The sequence below is a fragment of the Aotus nancymaae genome, unplaced genomic scaffold, assembly GCF_030222135.1.
Source record: "Aotus nancymaae isolate 86718 unplaced genomic scaffold, 86718_ANA_hifiasm-v0.15.2.pri h1tg000007l, whole genome shotgun sequence".
Lineage (NCBI taxonomy): Eukaryota > Metazoa > Chordata > Mammalia > Primates > Aotidae > Aotus > Aotus nancymaae.
This window is the reverse complement of record NW_026988418.1, coordinates 24,957,323-24,978,878: the sequence shown is the minus strand read 5'-3', so window position 1 is coordinate 24,978,878 and position 21,556 is coordinate 24,957,323. Positions and strand designations below refer to the sequence as shown.

The following is a 21,556-nucleotide window of genomic DNA, read 5'->3' as shown; positions in this document are numbered from 1 at the left end:
TCCAAAATGCTGGGATTACAGGCATGAGCAACTGTGCCTGGCTGTAGAGGTGGGATTTGACTATGTTCCCCAGGCTAGTCTCATACTCTTGGCTTCAAGAGACCCACCTGCCTAGTCAACTCACCTAATCTCCAAGTGTTGGGATTATAGGTGTGAGCCACCATACCCAGCCAGGTTTTCTATTATACTAAATTACTATGCAGTCTTAAATAAAAAGCAATATTGGGATTGTTTAAGAAATTCTGGGAAACAATAATGTTGGCTAAAATAATATGCCTGATTTAGTATTAGCTGATAGCAACTAATAGTCAAAGAACGTACACTCAGCACCAGACATGGTGCTTAGTTCTTCACATGAATTCTCATTCAAGCCTCACAACATCTCTGAGAACTAGACATCGTTATTAGTTCCAAGCAACAGATGAAGAAACGAAAGTATGAGGTAAAGGGGTCTGCCTGGTGTGACACCACTAGGATATGGAAGAAATGGACTTGAACGCATCCAAGCCCGACTCCAAAGTACTTGTTCTTTATACGTTAAACAATGTCCCACTTTATTCACTGTATTTATTATGTAAATTCTGCTGTATAAATATTGCTGATTGCAACAGGGAAAATGCCTATACATTAATTTTTGTTGTGACCTTGTATTGTACCAAGACAGTCTTGTTTTTTCTTTTGTCCCAATGCATAAAAATTAAATAAATCAGCCAGCACTTAGTGTTATAAGAAAATAAGATTTATTAGCTTGCATTCTGGCGATGCAAGCCAAAATCTGTAAAATGTTAAAAAGTAAAAGGGTTCCCAAAAAAGACATATACTTTTATTCTTTTAAATTGTTCAGTATGTGTCTTTACATGAAAAAAAGTCTGCTATAATTTTACAATATCAATAATCTAGTCATAAATCCCCTTATAATTTTCAAAAATAATGTTTTTCAAATAAATAATCAAATCTTACTTTGAACACTCAACAGTAAATCTCTAATAAAAACTCTCAATTGGCTACATCACCAAGGAACACAAGACTCTCTGTCACTAAATAAATTACACCTAATACTTCCATTTGGCCTCTATATTAAATAATAATTTTAAACAAAGAGACCCATAGGACGTTGAAAAAAAAAAAAAAACTTGATGAAATATCTTCTTTAAATATGCTAACACTGCATTCACAGATATGATCATCTTTCTCGAACTATGAAAAGTAAAACAAGTTGGGCGCAGTGGCTCACGCCTGTAATTCCAGCACTTTGGGAGGCTGAGGTGGGTAAATCACTTAAGGTCAGGAGTTCAAGACCAGCCTGTCCAACACAGTGAAATCTCCGTCTCTACTAAAAATACAAAAAATTAGCCAAGTGTGGCGGCAGGTGCCTGTAGTCCCAACAACTCGAGAGGCTGAGGCAGGAATATCGCTTGAATCCAGGAGGCAGAGGTTGCATGAGCTGAGATCGCACCAGTGGCCACTAGACTGCAGCCTGGTCAACAAGAGCAAAACTCCATCTCAAAAAAAAAGAAAAAAGTAAAACGACACCTTCTAAATGTCTTTATTCTTCTTACAATCAATGGCATAATTCAAAATTAAGTATTTTTTCAAATTTGCAACTCACTGTTTCAGGCAGAGTGGTATCAGTTAGGCTGTTAGAAGTGCCGCTTTTTGTGTGGACTGGCTCCCTGGCCACAATCAGTTGCAAAGATCCAGTGGGGTGTTGTAATAATGCAATTGCTTGCTGATGGGAAATGTTCTGATCCAATGGCGTGTGATTAATGGCCAATATCTGATCATTTTCCTTTAATCTTTGATCCCTTAATCACATAAGAAAAGAAATTTTTGTTTTAAGTGATCTAATAGCCTGATTTTTAAAAAAACGATTATCCAAGTTAAGCAGTTTGCTGCCTATGGTACTACTTCACTTAGTACATTTATCAAATAATTATTTAATTATATAACAGAGCCCTTCTGGTTTTCACAGAAGTTATTAACTAATTACCGAATTTGGTAATGCATCCTTAAACACAAGGACACATTTTAAAAGCCATCTAGTTAGAAAAATAAACAAAAACAGGCCGGGCGTGGTGGCTCACGCCTGTAATCCCAGCACTTTGGGAGGCTGAGGCGGGTAGATCATGAGGTCAGAAGTTCGACACCAGCCTGGCCAACATGGTGAAACCCCATTTCCACTAAAAATACAAAAATTAACCAGGCATGGTGGCGCATGCCTGTAATCTCAGCTACTCAGGAGGCTGAGACAGAAGAATCGCTTTAACCTGGGAGGCAGAGGTTGCAGTGAGCCAGGAGCATGCCATTACACTCTAGCCTGGGTGACAGAGCAAGACTCTGTCTCAAAAAATAAAAAGAAAAAAGAAAAATAAACAAAAACAATCTATAGAATCTGTAGGACCCTGCCAAGGTTTTCTAAGTATGGACACTGCCTCCATTACTGCATGAACCCAATACTCCCGAATCCCTTCCAATCTGATCTCTACCCATACCACACTGGGGTAACAACAGTCTCAACTATATCAATAACCTCCTCTCACCCCATCTTCACTGTCTACTTGTCCTCTATTTACCAATAGAGGTCAAACCTTCCTTGAAAATTCATAGAGATTACTTCCAAATTTCTATCTGAGCTTTTTTTGCTTTTTTGAGGCAGTCTCACTCCCATTTGCCTGGCTGAAGTGCAATGGCACAATCGTAGCTCACTGCAGCCTCAACCTCCTACACTCAGGTGATTATCCTACCTCAGCCTCCGGAGTAGCTGAGACTACAGGTGTAAACTCCCTTGCCCAGCTAATTTTTATATTTTTTGTAGAGATAGGGTTTTGCCATGTTGCCCAGGCTGGTCTTGAACTCCCAAAGTGCTAGGATTCCAGCCATGAGCCGCTAAACCTGGCCAATCTGAACCCTTTTAATCTCTCCCAAGCACCAATCTCCCAACTGCTAACCAGGGTAGGAAGGACTATTTTTAAAAGAAATTAGCAAAACCTCTAAAGAAAAATACTATTTACTGAGCACTTATTATGAGTCAAGTACTATGTTAAGTGCTTTACATGCATCTCGCATAATCCTTATTTCACCTTTAAAGTACTTAGTAAATTTTACATATTAAGGAATTGAAGCCTAGACAAGCCTAGTATCTTATCAAGAGTCAGATTCTGAGCACAGCCTTTAACTTCTTATGTTAAAGTGCATCCTAAAGATAGCCTAGGATTTACTCTGTCCTGGTTTACTGTATTTGATTTTATTATCTCCCAAACATCATTGATATTCTTCCTCTTCCAGTTTACCCATTCTCACCACAATTCTTGAAGAATTACTGCCTTAGATGACAGGAAAAAAAAAAAAAACACAAAAAGTCATAGAAATCCATTATGTTTGAAATCTGAGGTGGGGAGACCAGAATTAATCCTCCATGAATGGAGAATGTGAATTCAAAAATATATCATTGACTAAGAATCTTAAAATAGTATACTACCATTGTTGATGTTATTCTAACATGCACACTGGAATAGCATACTTATTAAATGAATAACAAACCAAAGACTGGAAATCAAACGGAGACAAAATAGAAGGCTTGCAAATACCCCTTCAAAAATAAAAGCAAATGCAACATGGGAGATAACACAGACTTGAAGGGCCTCTCAATTGACAAGAATAATAATAAATCAGTAGAGTGACATGATCACCAAAATGTTGTTATAATCTTAAGAATAATAAAAAAATAATATGCAGAATGAGAATTTCAATATTCCTATCCTACTGATCAGTCCATAGCTAAAATATCATGTTTAATTGCAAGAGAGGGTAATAGACCGCTAGCTTTCAGTCAGATGGTCTTCGAATCACATCATGGCTCCAGCATTAACAGCTCTGTGACGATGGGTTGACCACTGAACCTCTGAATCTCAGCTTTCCCATCTATGAAACAGAATGATGATACCTATATAGTGGAACTGCTGCCACAGGGTGTAGGAGAGTACTTGCAAAAGGCCTGATGAATGCATACCAAAAGCTAAAGCAAATGTTAGCTGCTATTGTTACTGTTTTTATTACTAGTTTTTCACTCTCTTTATAATAGTTTTCAGAATTATCAGGAAACAATTAGCAAATGAAAACAAACAGCTTCCTCACCTGTCTGCTACGCCCCCTGGCTGGACATCTTTCACAAAGATATCAACTTTTCCCAGATTTTGACTTCTGAGGGCCACCACACTGAATCCAAGACCTCCAGATGAAGGTCGTTCTATATCTATATATTCAATTTGCCGCCCCTAATGAAAAAGCATTAAAAAAAAAATCGATGGTGTACATTTAACCAACACACCCTTTCTGCAGAACTGAAATTGCTTAGCATAAAAACAGCTTCTCTTAAGAACCACATAAACTCAGCATTTCAGTAATAAATTATTTCTGGAAATCCTTTCACTTGATTATTTTCAGTAGAACATAAGAGAAAGTGGGCAGTGTTCTGCAACCTCAGGGAATCAGAAGTATTTTCACACTTCATTCACATCATTAGATGACTCCCAAGCTGGATGGAAATTCCTGAGAAAAATGCCTTTTCCCGCAGTAAAGTCTCAATTACTTTTTTACATTGAATTTCTCTAAATTCTCTTGATGCAAAGTACATTTTTTTTTTTTATTTTATTCTTTGAGACAGGATCTTGCTCTGTTGCCCAGGCTGGAGTACAGTGGCATGCTCTACTCACTTCAACCTTTGTCTCCTGGGCTCAAGCAATCCTCCTGCCTCAGCCTTCCAGGTAGCTGGGACTATAGGTGCATGCTACCACGCCTGTCAAATTTTTCCTGTCAAATTTTTGTATTTTTTGTAGAGATGAGGTTTTACCATGTTGCCCAGGCTGGTCTCAAACTCCTGAGCTCAAATGATCCACCTGCCTCAGCCTCTTTTTTTTTTTTTTTTAAGGCAAGGTCTCACTCCCATTTGCCCAGGCTGAAGTGCAATGGCACAATCGCACAATCTATCTGAGCCTACAGATGGGAGCCACAGGGCCCAGCTGCAAAATATATTTTTAAATGAGGAAAATAAATTAGATATATCAAAAATGCCAGTATATATATATATAGCCTAAGTCAGAACCCAGCTGGTTCTGACTTACGCTATATACTGGCATTAAATGGGTTCTACCTGTGGTAGCCAGGTCTTTTATTGATTTAGTTAATAACTGCACTTACAACATGAGAACTTCATAAATGTGATCGACTAAAAAAAAAAGCACCACGTAAAAATAATTATTAGTCAAATGAAAGGGATAGAACTATAAAGTTAAAAAAGAAATTAGGTCCAGAATATGATTTAAGTATCATACTTTAAACAGATTCTATTTAACAGTGAAACTCAAGTTTATTTATTTCTTCTTCTTTTTTTTTTTTTGACAGTCTCACTCTGTTGCCCAGACTGGAGTGTAGTGTTGCTATCTCAGCTCACTGCAACCTCCACCTCCTGGGTTTGAGCGATTCTCCTGCTTTGGCCTCCTGAGTAGCTGGGATTACAGGCGCCTACCACCATGCCAGGCTAATTTTTTGTATTTTTAGTAGAGATGGGGTTTCACCATGTCGGCCAGGCTTGTCTCAAACTCCTGACATCGTCATCCCCCTGCCTTGGCCTCCCAAAGTGCTGGGATTACAGGTGTGAGCCACTGCGCCCAGCTATTTATTTGTTTTTTAAGAGACAGGTCTTGGGCCAGGTGCAGTGGCTCACGCCTGTAATCCCAGCACTTTGGGAGGCTGAGGCAGGTAGATAACGAGGTCAGGAGATCAAGACTATCCAATCATCCTGGCCAATATGGCGAAACCCCATCTCTACTAAAAATATAAAAATTAGCTGGGTATGGTGACACACGCCTGTAGTCCCAGCTACTTGGCAGGCTGAGGCACGAGAATCGCTTGAACCCAGGAAGCGGAAGTTGCAGGGAGCCGAGATCATGCCACTGCACTCCAGCCTGCTGACAGAGTGAGACTTTGTCTCAAAAAAAAAAAAAAGAGAGAGAAACAGCTCTTGCTCTGTCACCCAGGCTGGAGTACAGTGGCACAATCATAGCTTACTATAGCCTTGAATTTCTGGGCTCAAGTGATTCACCCACCTCACCCCTTCAGGCAATATTTCATCACTTCCGGCAAGCTATATTAATTTAGCTCCTGTCATTAAAAGGTTTAAGAATCTTTCTTTAACAAGAGCAGAGATGCATTCAATTAGCCATTGTCTAAAAACTCTCCTTAGTGAGACCTCATCTCAAAAAATAAATGTTAACTAATTAATTTTTTTAAAAACTCTCCTTACCACATACATGGATACTTTCCTTATGAAATTTTAAGCCAATAAAATTTCAACACAAATGTTAGAAAATGATGTCAGTTCCTCCTAACATAAAAATACAAGCAAGCAAAATACATACTAACACATTTTACAGCAAAAAGAATGAGTATTAAATTCCTTTTTAAAACTCAAGCAGGAAAAATGAAGCTAAATATTTCCATAAGAAGATACAACTTTACCTGAGCCAGCTGCTGAATGACTGAGTTAAAGTCTTCATTTCCCAACTTTGGGGTCCAGGGAAATAGCCCAGATACAGTCGAGTTACTAGCGAGCCTGTGGGCATTTCCACTAGTAATGGAGCTATCCGTGAACACTAACAAACCTTTCCTAGAAAAATCAAAGTTGGCTGAACAATCTGAGGGTATATGGTTGAGCTGTTGGAGAGAAAAAAAAAGAATCATCAACAGAAATCTATAGAAAAATTGTGTCTATTTGTTAAATATTATATTTTGACCATTATATGGATAATTTGCACAATAATTATATACATGGGAAAGAAATAAGGTAAAGATACATCAATCTGTGTATTCACAAGGCTAGAATTTTTTTTAATTTAGTATTACACAAAATGTGTAATGGCTTAACATTTGTTCTTGTTTCCTGCCTTCTACCACTACTCAAAGTTAACAGCACGTGCACTGACGTCCCATTACACTTCACATATACAGAGGCATCCAGTCATATAAAGGTGTAAGGCACTAAACCCTTTTGCATTTATCTGTACATTTCCATGTGGGGAGCAACAAACGATCCATAGGTAGTATATGATGATAATAATAACTGTACTTAGTGCTTGCTATGAATAAGTATTGTAACAGAATGATTACAGGTATTATCATTTAATTCTTACAACAGTCTAATGAGATATCATTATCCCATCTTGTAATCATAGAAACTGAGGCACACAGGGGTTAAGTAACTTACTCAAGATTAGTAGTAAGTAAGTCACAGAGTCACTTAAACATTGGTAGAAAGAGAAAAATCATGTAATTACAGTGGACATAATTTAATATATCACTGGCTGATACAACTGCCAAAACAGTGGAATAAAGGTAACATTAAGAATACATGTCAGTGGTGAAATCCCGTCTCTACTAAAAATACAAACGTTAGCTGAGCATGGCGGTACACACTTGCAATTCCAGTTACTTGGGAGGCTGAGGCAGGAGAATTGCTTGAACTCCACAGGTGGAGGCTGCAGTGAGCCAAGATTGCGCCACTGCACTCAGCCTGACAAAATGAGACTCTGTCTCAAAACAAAAAAAAAAAAGAATGACTGTCAGGCTGGTTGTGATGGCTTACACCTATAATCCCAGAACTTTGGGAGATCAAGGCAGGAGAACCGCTTCAAGGCCAAGAGGTCAAAACCAGCCTGGGCAACAAAGTAAGACCCGCGTCTCAACAAAAAATACAAAAATTAGCTGGGCCTGGTGTCACATGCCTGTGTGAGAATTGCTTGAGCCAAGGATGTCGAGGCTACAATGATCCATGATCACACCACTGCACTCTAGCCTGGGCAGAGACTCTGCCTCAAAAAAAAAAAAAAAAAAAAAAAAAGAGGCCAGGCATGGTGGCTCAGGCCTATAATCCCAGCACTTTGGGAGGCCGAGACAGGCGGGTCACCTGAGGTCAGAAGTTCGAGACTAGGCTGGCCAACATTGAGAAACCCCATTTCTACTAAAAATACAAAATTAGCTGGGTGTAGTGGTGCATGCCTGTAGTCCCAGCTACTTGGAAGGCTGAGGCAGGAGAATCGCTTGAACCCAGGAGGCAGAGGTTGTGGTAAGCCAAGATCGTACCATTGCACTCCAGCCTGGGCAACAAGAGCAAAACTTTGTCTCAAAAAAAAAAAAAAGAGTGAATGTCAATAAAACCTCATAGAAAAAATCTAAATCAAAACCCATGGTTACAGGGATTATACAGCCCAATGGATAAAATATGACTGCACACAGCAACTGCAAACTATACAAATATAAAGAACTGCTATTAGGATAGGGCGGTTAGTTAGATCCACTCTTAGTCCAACAAATGTGATGGATTTCTACTGATCCTTGCCAATTTCAGTTGTTACCAACAGCATTCATTATTGTGATATTCTATGACCATGAGAAATACAGAAAGCTAAACATCAATATAGGCAGGGCTAATATTAGGGTATAAATTCTGGTCTAAAGAAAGCAATTCATGGAAAGACATATGTGTAGAGTTTAATCCTTAATTGGCTATGAACAAATCACTCACAAAACACTTAATAGGCAAGCATTTTAGTTTATGAGCAAAAACCATTTTTTCCCAAATTTTGTAAATTTTCACTTAACCCTGATAAATTATCTCCAATTATGTTTTAAATTCTGCCCAAATTTCATCTATAGTATAGACACTATTCAAGCTCAGCTTCCAGAATCAGTGATTTAAAAGTAATTTGCCATCTCTGACTCCAAAACAGAGAATCCAAGAGGACAGTCAAAACAATTAATTTCTGGTTCAATCTCAGCACCAAAAAAAAAAAAAATCCCACAACTACTAATTTGTACCCCTCTAAGAAGAAGTGCTATGTGTCCCTTATTCAATAATGATGTACTAGAGCCTGCAGAGTCCAGAGAGTCTGGTAAATGAGTAGAGGAAACACAACTATATATTTAAATATCAGGTATACTGCTTCCAAGGAACTTCTAATGAGAATATGCATTAGAGAGACAATAAATATTTGATAATTAAGAGAAGCGTGATTATTGTGCTATAAGGGCATGATCACTTCTTGTTACATAAAAGACTTCATAAGGAAAATACTCCTGGGCGAGGAGGCTCATGCCTATAATCCCAGCACTTTAGAAGGTTGAGGTAGGAGGACTGCTTGAGGCCAATAGTATGAGACTAGCCTGGGCAACATAGGGAGACCCTGTCTCTATAAAAATTTTTAAAAATCAGCCTCACTGTGGTGGCACACACCTATCCCAGCTACTCTAGAAGCTGAGGTGGGAGCATTGCTTGAGCCTGGGAGGTCAAGGCTGCAGAGAGCTGAGATCACACCACTGCACTCCAGCCTCAGCAACAGAGAGAAACCTTGTCTCAAAATAAAAAGAAAATATATTTAAGTTAAGCACTATTCTATAATTTTGAAAAAGATGTTGAGAATTCTCAAAGTATCTGACCTTTACATACTTAAATAAGTAATACAAAAACTGTATTCTAAAATCAAATACAATTTTTTTTTTTGAGAGACAGGGTCTCACTCTGTCATCCAGGCTTGAGTACAGTGGCATAATCATAGCTCACTGCAACCTGGAACTCCTGGGCTTAAGCGATCCTCCCACCTCAGCCTCCTGGGGCTACCCAGGACTGACTGGTAGCTGGGTACTGGTAGCTGGGTATGGTGGCTGGGACTACCAGTACACGCCATCACACCCAGCTACCAAACAAAAAATTGACTATTGACATTTTAAAATTATCCATGTCAATGCTACCCACAGGTTACAGATCCCAATACAGTCTCTTTGCTGAACTGATTCCTTAAAGATAATTTGTCTTTGTCTATCTCCTTTATCTTTCTTTGATGGTTTCAATATATTAACATAATATATTAATGTGAAACTCTGATGAGTAACTTACTTGTCCCTTCAGTTGCCTGATGGACTGCTGAAGTGTGAGTATCTGGTTGAAGAGAGGACTCTTTAGTGTCTCATAAAACATAGATAACTTCTCATTCTGCGACGTGTCACCCTTCTCCTGCAATTTCATTTTCAGGCGATCAAGGACCTGTAGGACCTGCAGTTTATCTTGGGTCAAGATGAATAAGTAGAATAACAGTTAAGTCCCATCTGAGATTCCATTTTTAAATCATTAATTAATTATAGAACAATATATGCAGTATACCTGTAGCAGGATTTTCAGGCATTTTGAATTATTCTCTTCAATCACTCTTAAAGACACCTAAAGAAAAATTTAAAAATATAAAAGATGAATTTCAATTGTGTATGGCTATAATCCTACAGAAAATTTAAGAAAAACCTCAAGAACATTCTTTATCAAGACTCCACTCAGTGAAATTCAAATTATAACCACAATGAGGTGTCACTACACACCCACTAACATAACTAAAATTAAAAAACAGACAATAATACTAAGTGTCAACAAGGCTGTGAAGTGCCTGGAACTATCTCGTATGTTGCTAATAGAAATGTAAAATGTCACAACCACTTTGGAAAATTGGTGGTTTCTTTTTTTTTTTGAGACAGAGTCTTCTCTGTCGCCAGTCTGGAATGCAGTGGCACGATCTTGGCTCACTGAAACCTCCACCTCCCAGGTTCAAGCGATTCCCCTGTCCCAGCCTCTGAAGTAGCTGGGACTACAGGTGTGTGCCACCACATCCAGGCAATTTTTTGTATTTTAATAGAGACGGGGTTTCACTATGTTGGTCAGGCTGGTCTCCCATCTCCTGAGCTCATGATCCACCAACCTTGGCCTCCCAAAGTGCTGGGATTACAGATGTGAGCCACCATGCCCGGTCTCTTTTTTCTTTTTTTAGACGAAGTCTCCCTGTGTAGCTCAGGCTGGAGTGCAGTGGTGCGATCTAGGTTCACTGCAACCCCTGCCTCCCAAGTTCAAGCAATTCTCCTGCCTCAGCCTCCCAAGTAGCTGGGATTACAGGCATGCGCCACCACACCTGGATAATTTTTGTATTTTTAGTAGAGACGGGGTTTCACCATGTTGGCCAGGCTGGTCTTGAACTCCTGACCTCAGGTGATCTGCGTGCCTTGGCCTTTGAAAGTGCTGGGAATACAAGCATGAGACACCGTGCCCAGCCAGTAGTTTCTTATAAAGCTAAAAATACACTTACTATATGACCCAACACTTCGACTCATAAATATTTACTCAATATTTATGAAAATACATGCTCACAAAAACACCTGTACATGAAAGTTTTTAGCATTTTTATTTATAAAAGCCCAAAACTAGAAAAACCCAAATGTCTAGTAACAGATGAATAAACAAATAATGGTATATAATATTCAGAAATAAAAAAGAAAAAAATTACTGATACACACAAGGATAAATCTCAAAAATGATATGTTGAGAACAAGAAATCTGACCCAAAAAGGCACAAATTGTACTGCATGATTCCATTCATATGAAGTTCAAGAACTGACAAAACTAATCTATAATTATAGATTAATTTACCTGAGACAGGGTGAAAGGGAGCTATGATAGGCTTCAGAACATGCAACTCCCAAAATATGACACCTTGGCATGTTGAATATTTTAAGCTGAAGGAATCTGAGAAACAGCAGGTGCAGAAAGGACTTCCCCTGAAGTAGACCATAGGATTCGCTTGTGAGAGGTTCCTCTCTATTCCCAGAAGATAGCAGCATCTTAATCTCAAAACACAGAGTGGCCGGAGCGGAATCATGGCTATAATTCCAGCATTTTAGTAGGCCGAGGCAGGAGGATCACTTGCACCCCAGAGTTTGAGGTCAGCCTGGGCAACACAGTGAGATCCTGTCTCTACAAAAAAATTTTACAAATCAGCCATGCAGGCCAGGCACGGTGGCTCACACCTGTAATCCCAGCACTTTGGAGGCTGAGGCGGGTGGATCATGAAGTCAGGAGTTCCAGACCAGCCTGGTCAAGATAGTGAAACCTCTCCTCTACTAAAAATACAAAAACTGTCTGGGCGTGGTGGCGGGCACCCTTAATTCCAGCTACTTGGGAAGCTGAGGCACAAGAATTGCTTGAACCTGGGAAGTGGAGGTTGCAGTGAACCAAGATTGCACCACTGCACTCTAGCCTGGGCAACAGAGCAAAATTCTGTCTCAAAAAAAAAAAAAAAAATCAGCCATGCATGGTGGCACACACCCGTAGTCCCAGCTGCTCAGGACCCTGAGGCAGGAAGATCACTTGAGCCCAAGAGGTTGAGGCTGCAGTGAGCTGTGATCGATCCACCGCACTCCAGCCTGGGGAACAGAGTGAGACTCTGTCTCAAAAATTAAAAAAAAAAAAAAAAAATGAGGAACACCCAGAGGAATCTGAACAAATAGGCCTTGTTAAGTTTTTCCCAGTTTAGTACTCCTAGCTCATATCCCTTTCTGTCCTATCACATTCCACAACTCTTCCTTCTTCATCAAACCTAATTTAAAAATACTCAGGTTTAACTGTTTCCTCGGGTCTTCACTTCCTTATGAAACTCCCATGTCACATAAAACTTATATTAAACAACTTTATATGTTTTTCTCGTTAATCTACCTTTTATTACAAGGTCCCCAACCAAAAACTTAGAAGGGTAGAAGCTAAAGATATTTCCCCTCCCCTACACTGGGAAGGGGTTCAAGGAAGCTTTTTTGGAGTGATGGAAATGTTCTGTGTCTTGAAGGTGGTACTGTTTACACAGATGTATATGCTTAGCAAAATTTATCAAACCAGGCCAGGCGCAGTGGCTCATGCCTGTGATCCCAGAACTTTAGGAGCCCAAGGTGGAAGGATCACTTGAAGCCAGGAGTTTGAGACCAGCCTGGGCAACAAAGTGAAAACGTCGTCTCTACAAAAACAAAAAAATTAGTCAGATGTGGTGGCTTGTACCTGTAATCTCAGCTACATTGGAGACTAAGGTGAGAGGATCACTTGAGCCCAGGAGGTTAAGGTTGCAGTGAGCCATGAATCATGCCACTGTACTCCAGCCTGGGTGACAAAGGGAGACCCCGTCTTAACAAAAAAGAAAAGAAAACTCCCCAAGCTGGACAAATGATTTCAGACTCTTATTAGTCATCTACACCTCAAAAGAAACCAATCAAGCTGGTCGAGGCAGCTAATGCCTTGTAATCACACACTTGGGGAGGTCAAGGCGGGTGGATCACCTGAGGTCAGGAATTCAAGACCAGCCTGGCCCACACAGAGAAACGCCATCTCTACTAAAAGTACAAAAATTAGCTGGGCATGGCACTTGCCTATACCCAGCTACTTGGGAGGCTGAGGCAGGAGGATCGCTCAAGCCCAGGAGACAGAGGTTGCAGCGAGCCAAGATCATGCCACTGGACTCCAGCCTGGGTACCAAGAGCAAATCTCCGTCTCCAAAAAAAAAAAAAAAAAAAATAGAAGTGACTTCATATCAGTATTTTCAGTATGTCGATAATATGAACTAATGTAGAAGAAAGTGAAATTCTCTGAAAGATGTGCCTGCTGGCTGGGGGTTCCTCCAGGAAGGAATGTTCATCTGTGTCTGGCTTCTACCTGTAGCCTCCGAATCATGAGTAAGGTTTGGAGTTGGGTAAGATTTCACATTCATACGAGGATGCTTTGAGAATCTAACCCTTTTCATTAGAGGAAAATAGAGTTTCAGAATGAGTGCATTATTTTCACGTTTGTCAGAAAAAAAAAATGTGTGTGTGTAGGCTTCTAGAAAAAGAGTTAAGCCAAGCATGGTGGCATGTGCCTATAATCCCTGCTACTTGGGAGGCTGAGGTGGGAGGATCACTTGAGCCCAAGAGTTCAACATCAGCCTGGGCAACATAGCCAGACGCACATATCAAGAAAAAGAGATTTAGAAAGATAGTCAATGTAGTAATAGTGATTACTTCTAGAAAGCAGATGTGATGATGGAGAGACTGAAAAATTAAACTTTTCACTTTACCAATTTAAATGCTGCAGGTTTTAATTTTACAATTTAAAAACTAGGCAGCAGGCATGATGGCTCATGCCTGTAAACCCAGCACGTTAGGAGACAAAGGTGGGTGGATCGCTTGAGCCTAGGAGTTTGAGATCAGCCTGGGTAACATGGCAAAACCCTGTATCTACATAAAATACAAAAATTAGCTAGGTGTGATGGTGCATGCCTGTAGTCCCAGCTATTCAGGGGGCTGAGGTGGAAGGATCACCTGGGTTCGGGGAGGTTGAGGCTGCGGTCAGCCAAGATTACAACACTGCACTCCAGCCAGGAAACAGCATGAGACCCTGTCTCAAAAACTCAAAATAAAAATAATGAAAAATAGGGCCCAATGCAGTGGCTCACACCTGTAAACCCAGCACTTTAGGAGGCCAAGGTGCAACAATTGCTTGAGCCCAGGAATTCAAGACCAGCCTGGACAAGATAGTGAGACCCAGTCGCTACCAAAAAATTCAAAAATTAGCTAGGCCTGTTAACTCATGCCTGTAGTCCCGGCTACTCAGGAGGCTGAGGTGGGAGGATTGCTTGAGCCCAGAAGATCACTGTTGCAGTGAACCATGATTGCACTACTGCACTCCAGTCTGGCAACAGAGCAAGATAAAAAATAATAATATTCATGATCAGCTTGGCCATCATGGTGAAACCCCATCTTTAAAAATAAATAAAATAATAATAAAGTAAAAGTGACAAAAAGATGATAGCTACGACAGTCTGCAAGCCACACAGTGGGATAATTATACTGTAAGGCATAAACACACAATAGCAGAGCAGAGGTATGTACCACACGCTAAGAGAAATTATAAATAAAGAATGACTAACCCTGTCTAAAAAGTTTAGGAATACTGGAATGAGAACACATCAGAAACCTCTCTCACTGTAAATTAAAAAATAGGTAAGGCATGCTGGCTCACTTCTGTAATCCCAGAACTTTGGGAGGCGGAGGCAGGCACATCACAAAGTTAGGAATTTGAGACCAGCCTGGCCAATATGGTGAAACCCCTGTCTCTACAAAAAATACAAAAATTAGCCAGGTATGGTGGTGGGCGCCTGTAGTCCCAGCTACTCAGGAGGCTGAGGCAAGAGAATCGCTTGAACCCTGGAGGCATAGGTTACAAAGAGCCGAGATTGCACCAGTCTGGGCAGCAGGGCAGACTCCTTCTCAAAAAAAAAAAAAAAAAAAAAAAAATCTTTTTTTCTAACAACTTACTTTACAAAAACATAAGTTCTTGAAAGATTATGGAGTGGGGAGCCTAATCTTTTACCACTGATAGTTTGAGAGGCACTGATCTAGATAGACTAATTTGAAAGGGTCCTTGTAAATAATGCTAAGCAGACTGGTCTTTATCCTGTTAGCAACAGGAAATAATTAAAGGCTTTTAAGTAGGGAAACATTGAGTCCAGATTTCTTTTTTTTTTTTTTTTTGAGACAGAGTTTCGCTCTTGTTACCCAGGCTGGAGTGCAATGGCGCGATCTCGGCTCACCACAACTTCCGCCACCAGGGTTCAGGCAATTCTCCTGCCTCAGCCTCCCGAGTAGCTGGGAAAGGCATGCACCACCATGCCCAGCTAATTTTTTTTTTTTTGTATTTTTAGTAGAGACGGGATTTCACCATATTGACCAGGATGGTCTCGATCTCTTGACCTCGTGATCCACCCGCCTCGGCCTCCCAAAGTGCTGGGATTACAGGCGTGAGCCACCGCGCCCGGCCCCAGATTTCTATTTTTAAAAGGTAATTCTGGGCCGGGCGCGGTGGCTCAAGCCTGTAATCCCAGCACTTTGGGAGGCCGAGGCGGGTGGATCACGAGGTCGAAAGATCGAGACCATCCTGGTCAACATGGTGAAACCCCGTCTCTACTAAAAATACAAAAAATTAGCTGGGCACGGTGGCGCGTGCCTGTAATCCCAGCTACTCAGGAGGCTGAGGCAGGAGAATTGCCTGAACCCAGGAGGCGGAGATTGCGGTGAGCCGAGATCGCGCCATTGCGCTCCAGCCTGGGTATCAAGAGCGAAACTCCGTCTCAAAAAAAAACAAAAAATAAAAAAAATAAAAATAAAAAAAAATAAAAAAAAAAAGGTAATTCTGATCATGGTATAGATTAGTGGTCTTCAAACTTTTAAAAACACACATTCCCATCAGTAAAAAATACGGCAGCCATGTACCTCAATTTATTTTTAAATAATTATAAACACATACTACTACTATACACATATGTTTTAAAGCATACATAACATAGAAACTTTATGAGGGTAAGGTAGAAATGGTAAAGTTTTACTGTCATCTTCCTAACCTCTTAATGAATCATCTTGCACATTTTGGAGACCATAGTAGAATATCTCTTGGTAAGGGTTAAGGGTGGAAATTGGTTGGCCATCTACCTCTCTTATTTTTTTTTCTATTTTTTCAGAAACAGGGTCTCACTATGTTGCCCAGGCTGTATTTGAACTCCTGGGCTCAAGAGATCCTCCTGCCTCAGCCTCTTGTGTCGCTGGGACTACAGGTACACGCCATGAAACCCAAGTCTCTGACTCATAATTAGTAAGGTTAAACTATGTCCACAAAGTAGGCCTGGAAAATTACAATTCCATGGTGTAAAGAAATATCTAGGGAAGAAGATTAAAGCTTTACGAGTATATAAGTCCAGGCACTGTAGTTCATGCCTGTAATCCCAGGACTTTGAAAGGCCCATGTGGGTAAATTGCTTGAGCCCAGGAGCTTGAGACCAGCCGGGGCAACACAGCAAAACCCTGTATCTATTAAAAAATAATAATAATACAAAAAAATTCGCCAGGCATCATGGCAAAGCTGTAGTTCCAGTTACTTGGGAGCCTGAGGTGAGAGAATCATTTGGGGCCAGGAAATTGAGGGTGCAGTGAGCTGCGATCAAAAACAGAGTGTATGATAAGGGAAGGTCGGGCACTCTGGCTCATGCCTGTAATCCCAGCACTTTGGGATGCCCTGGTGGGCAGATCACAAGGTCAGGAGATCGAGACCATCCTGGCTAACACGGTGAAACCCTATCTCTATACAAAAAATTAGCTGGACATGGTGGCACACACTTGTAGTTCCAGCTATTCGGGAAATTGAGGCAGGAGAATCACTTGAGCACCAGAGCTGGAAGTTGTGGTGAGCCGAGATTATGCCATTGCACTCCAGCCTGAGCGACAGAGGGAGACTCTGCCTCAAAAAAAAAGATGGCAAGAGAAGTAAGAAACACCAGTAACTCTACAACTCAATATCCATCAGACAGCACTCAGGCTAAATGGAAACTATGTCTCACTCATGGTATGGTCATAGGAAATCTTTGGTCATTCAATTTTGACCTGTCTGCTTAAGAAACCAGCAGGGCTTATGGAAGGGGATTTCAACTTTGTTGAAACATGGTAAAACCGAGTCTAACTTGTCATAGATAGGCTACCTACAATTGGTCACAGCTAGAAATTAAAATGCCACATTGTACTACTGTCCTCATAGTTGTACAGCCTCCAGAGAATGAGAAATTTATTATGCTCGGCAGCTTCCACTCCATCATTGATCAAGAGAGTTTGTGCCATGAATTTTTCATATCTGGTTCACTGTAGAATGTGACTGAAGGAAATTATTATAATATTGTGGCTTTTTAAAACCCATGGCCTAGGCCAATGCCAATTAATAGAGCATTTGAAGACAGATAGAAATTTAATTTTAAATTATATTTTATTATACATATTTTATTAAACTCGATCAGATTAAGATTAAAAACTTAATAAATAAAATATATATAATAGAATCAAGAATATAGGCAAAGTAAGGCCTCTGAGAAATAATTTTTGAAATCCCAGTAATTCACAAGAATGTAACTCCCCACTGATTTAATAAGACATATGATATGTCTAACTTGAAATTTGGAAAGAAAAAGATCACTTGCAATCTCTTTGGAAAAGAACAGGTATTTAGTCTCTAACTGCACAAGTGAATTGGGCAGGTCACAATTAGACCACACATAACTCCCCAGTGGGAATTTTCCAGAGCTCATTGAACCAGAGAATTTGAAGAATCAATGAGCAAGTGTAAATATAATCACATTTATGCTTATCAATATCAAGTGCAAATATCAATGTCAATTGTAAACATAGTCATGATTTCTGAAGTTATTCAAAAATTGAAGCTTTAAGTTTCTATTGTTTCCTTTGGAGTACAAAGCTAAGGATGTGTCTAGTCTAATTATCATTCCTTTGTCCTCAAAGTTCAGCACTTATGAGGTACTGATTGATTAAATGAAAAACAAACTTTCCTAGCCAAAGAATAATGGTTGCTCTCTACCAGTACTTCAGATAAATATATCTGCTGCCATGCCAATGCAGATTCAAGTCAGGTGTCCCACCTTGTGTTCCTACCAAATGATAAGACTTTTTCCAAACAACTTAAATATAAAAATACTATATTTTTGACCACTGTATCCCTGGGATTTTGGAAATATATACAAATGCCAGAACAGTCTTGCCATTTTGCAGATATATGCTTAAGCCTAGGCAATGCTTAAGTCCTCCTGACAGTGAGCATTCAGGAAATGGTGAAATTGAAGTTGAAAGACACCACTTTAAATTCAGAATCTGAGGACAGGCATGGTGGCTCACGTCTGTAATCCCAGCACTTTGGGAGGCCGAGGCGGGTGGATCACCTGAAGTCAGAAGTTTGAGACCAACCAGCCTGACAAACATGGTGAAACCCCATCTCTATAAAATAAATAAATTCAGAATCTGAAATAAAAACTTGTGAATACTGCTTCAATGAACACAAATAAATTTTTTAAAACGAAATGAAAACAAGTTTTTCAGACTAATTCAGTTAACTCATGCTGACTTTCTCATTAAACTAGTCAAAGTTAAGCAGTGCGTATCAATAATACTCTGTCTACAACTTGGTCACTTTTGTAGGAACAAAGTTAAACCCCTGTATGGTAGGCTTTTTGTTTTGAGACAGGGTCTCACTCTGTTGCCCAGGCTGGAGTGCACTGGCGTGATCTTGGCTCACTGCAACCTCCACCTCCTAGGTTCAAGCAATCCTCCTGCCTCAGCCTCCCTAGTAGCGGGGACTACAGGTGTGCACCACCACACCCAGCTGATTTGTGTATTTTTAGTAGGGACAGGGTTTTACCATGTTGGCCAGGCCGGTCCTGAACTCCTGTCCTCAGATGATCTTCCTGCCTCAGCCTCCCAAAGTGCTGGGATTACAGGCCTGAGTCACCACACCCAGCCTATGGTAGGCTTCTGTATTCCTGTTGGTAGCAGTTTTCTCCAACGAGCAACAACGACAAAAAAATCTGGGCAATTTTCACACTTAGAGATCTCCAATCACGTAGCCAGTCCCCACTAAAAAGACCTGGGCATTTATACTCTTCACTAATGATTAGTTTCCACCTCAAAAATGCTGTTCAATTTTACCCACACTACAGACTATGCACTGCCAACTTCTCCCCCGAAATTATGGTCACATCAGGAGTTGGGTACCATGGCTCACACGTGTACTCCCAGCACCTTGGGAGGCCAAGGCAGGCAGCTCACTTGAGGCCAGTAGTTTGAGACCAGAGTGGTCAACATGGTGAAACCTCATCTCCACTAAAATACAAAAATTAGCCAGGCGTCATGTTGTATACCTGTAATCCCAGCTATTCAGGAGGCTGAGGCAGGAGAATCACTTGAATTCATAAGGTGGAGGCTGCAGTGAGTGGAGCTCACACCACTGCACTCCAGCCTGGGCAACAGAGCAAGACTCCATCTCAAAAAAATAAAAAAGAAAAAAATAAAATTAAAAAGATAAAAGGTTGCTATGAAAAAAAGTAAAAACAAAGCAAGGAAACACAGATGACACTGGAGATAGTTAATTTCATAGGGAAGGGGTTCAAATGTTAATGACCTTTTAGGATAACTACTTTAAAAATGAGAGGAGAATACTTCAAATTTTAAACGGGGGGAGGGTAGGGGGGTGGGATGACATTTATAACCTGACCCTCAACATTCACTTAACTCATCTCCCTCCTCTATACACTATGTTCTGGAACTTCATTAGACGCTCCAGAAAATAACCCCAAGGAAGGCCAGGGAGAAGCCCTGCCCACCAGCCCCTATGGTCAAAGCCACACCCACTAATTATTAATGGAAGCTAAAGTGAAATGAAACTGACCTGTCCCTGAAAGCCCACAGATCCAGGCTTAAAACCTATCTATCTACCAAACCAAGCAAGGTGTGCAGAGGGCCAAAGCAAGGTCAGGAGTCTGGTTTGATTCTAAGAGTATAACCTACATTAGAGAATGATCACCTCACAGAGGTTCCACTAATTTCTTTGAACTATGAGGCAGCTTCCCAAATGCAAGCAATCAGTACAGACAAAATTCAGATGTGAAATTTTTAAAACACATACTGTCCTGGTTTGCAGTATTATTGTTCAGCAGGTTTTTAAACTTTATATAAATTACATCATACTGTATACTTATTCTTCAGCAACTTGCTATTTTAAGCTCAAATTTATATTTTTAAGATTTATTCATCTATTATCCCAGCACTTTGGGAGGCCAAGGCAGGCAGATCACTTTAGCCTCAGGTTGAGACCAGCCTGGGCAACATGGCAAGACCACATCTTGACAAAAAATTTAAAACTTAGCCAGATGTGGTGGCACACATCTGTACTCCCAGCTACTCGGGAGGCTGAAGTGGGAGGATCAATTGAGCCCAGGATATGTAGGCTGCAGTGAGCCATGATCACACCACTGCACTCCACAGCCTGGGCAACAGAGTGAGACCCTGTCTCCATTAAAAAAAAAAAACAAAAACAGGTGGGGGTGGGGTTGTTATTCACGATGATATAGGCAGTTCCTCCTCAGTCATTGTAACAACTAAGTAACATTCCAGGGTAGGAATACATACTTTCTTCACCCAATCTCCTGTTGATGAAAATTTAGATCATTTCCAATTTGTAACTAACACAAAAACAGGTTAAGAACTAAATATCTACTTCAGTAATCAATGTTTTGCCAGCTGATTCAATAGCCAACTACTGAAATATGGAAAATTCTATAGCCTATGAGCTTTGAAATCATAGAGACTTAGGGTCTATCCCTAGGACCCACTCTGTTCTTCTGGCCAATTGTTTAAATCTCCCTACACCTCAGTTTCCTTGTTTGAAAAAAAAAAAAAGAAAGAAAAAGAAAAAAGTTAATAAAAATTACTTCCTGGCAAGGCCCAGTGGCTCATGCCTGTAATCCCAGCACTTTGGGAGGCTGAGGCGGGCGGATCATGAGGTCAGGAATTCGAGATCAGCCTGGCCAAGATGGTGAAACCCTGTCTCTACTAAAAATACAAAAAATAGGCCAGGCACGGTGGCTCATGCCAGGAGAATCGCTTGAACCTGGGAGGCGGAGGGAGGTTGCGGTAAGCTGAGATTGTGCCATTACACTCCAGCCTGGGCAACAAGAGCAAAACTCTTTCTCAAAAAGTAAATAAATAAACAAACAAAAAATAGCTGGGCATGGTGGCAGTCACCTGTAATCCTCGCTACTCAGGAGGCTGAGGCAGGAGAATTGCTTGAACC

The 21,556-nt window shown here is 40.5% G+C and overlaps 1 protein-coding gene across 10 annotated transcripts in view; it reads right to left on the bottom strand.

Moving 5' to 3' along the window:
* PATJ (PATJ crumbs cell polarity complex component) overlaps positions 1-21,556 on the bottom strand; it is a 399,000-nt gene that overhangs the window by 375,967 nt on the left and 1,477 nt on the right. For all 10 annotated transcript variants that reach the window (XM_064372414.1, XM_064372417.1, XM_064372415.1 and 7 more), the window contains exons 2-6: positions 10,211-10,267; positions 9,947-10,113; positions 6,517-6,711; positions 4,135-4,274; positions 1,610-1,805 (exon numbers count right to left, since the gene is read on the bottom strand). In XM_064372414.1, the coding sequence (XP_064228484.1) occupies positions 1,610-1,805; positions 4,135-4,274; positions 6,517-6,711; positions 9,947-10,113; positions 10,211-10,232 (720 nt within the window). In that variant the 5' untranslated portion in view covers positions 10,233-10,267. The remainder of the gene's footprint in view (positions 1-1,609; positions 1,806-4,134; positions 4,275-6,516; positions 6,712-9,946; positions 10,114-10,210; positions 10,268-21,556) is intronic.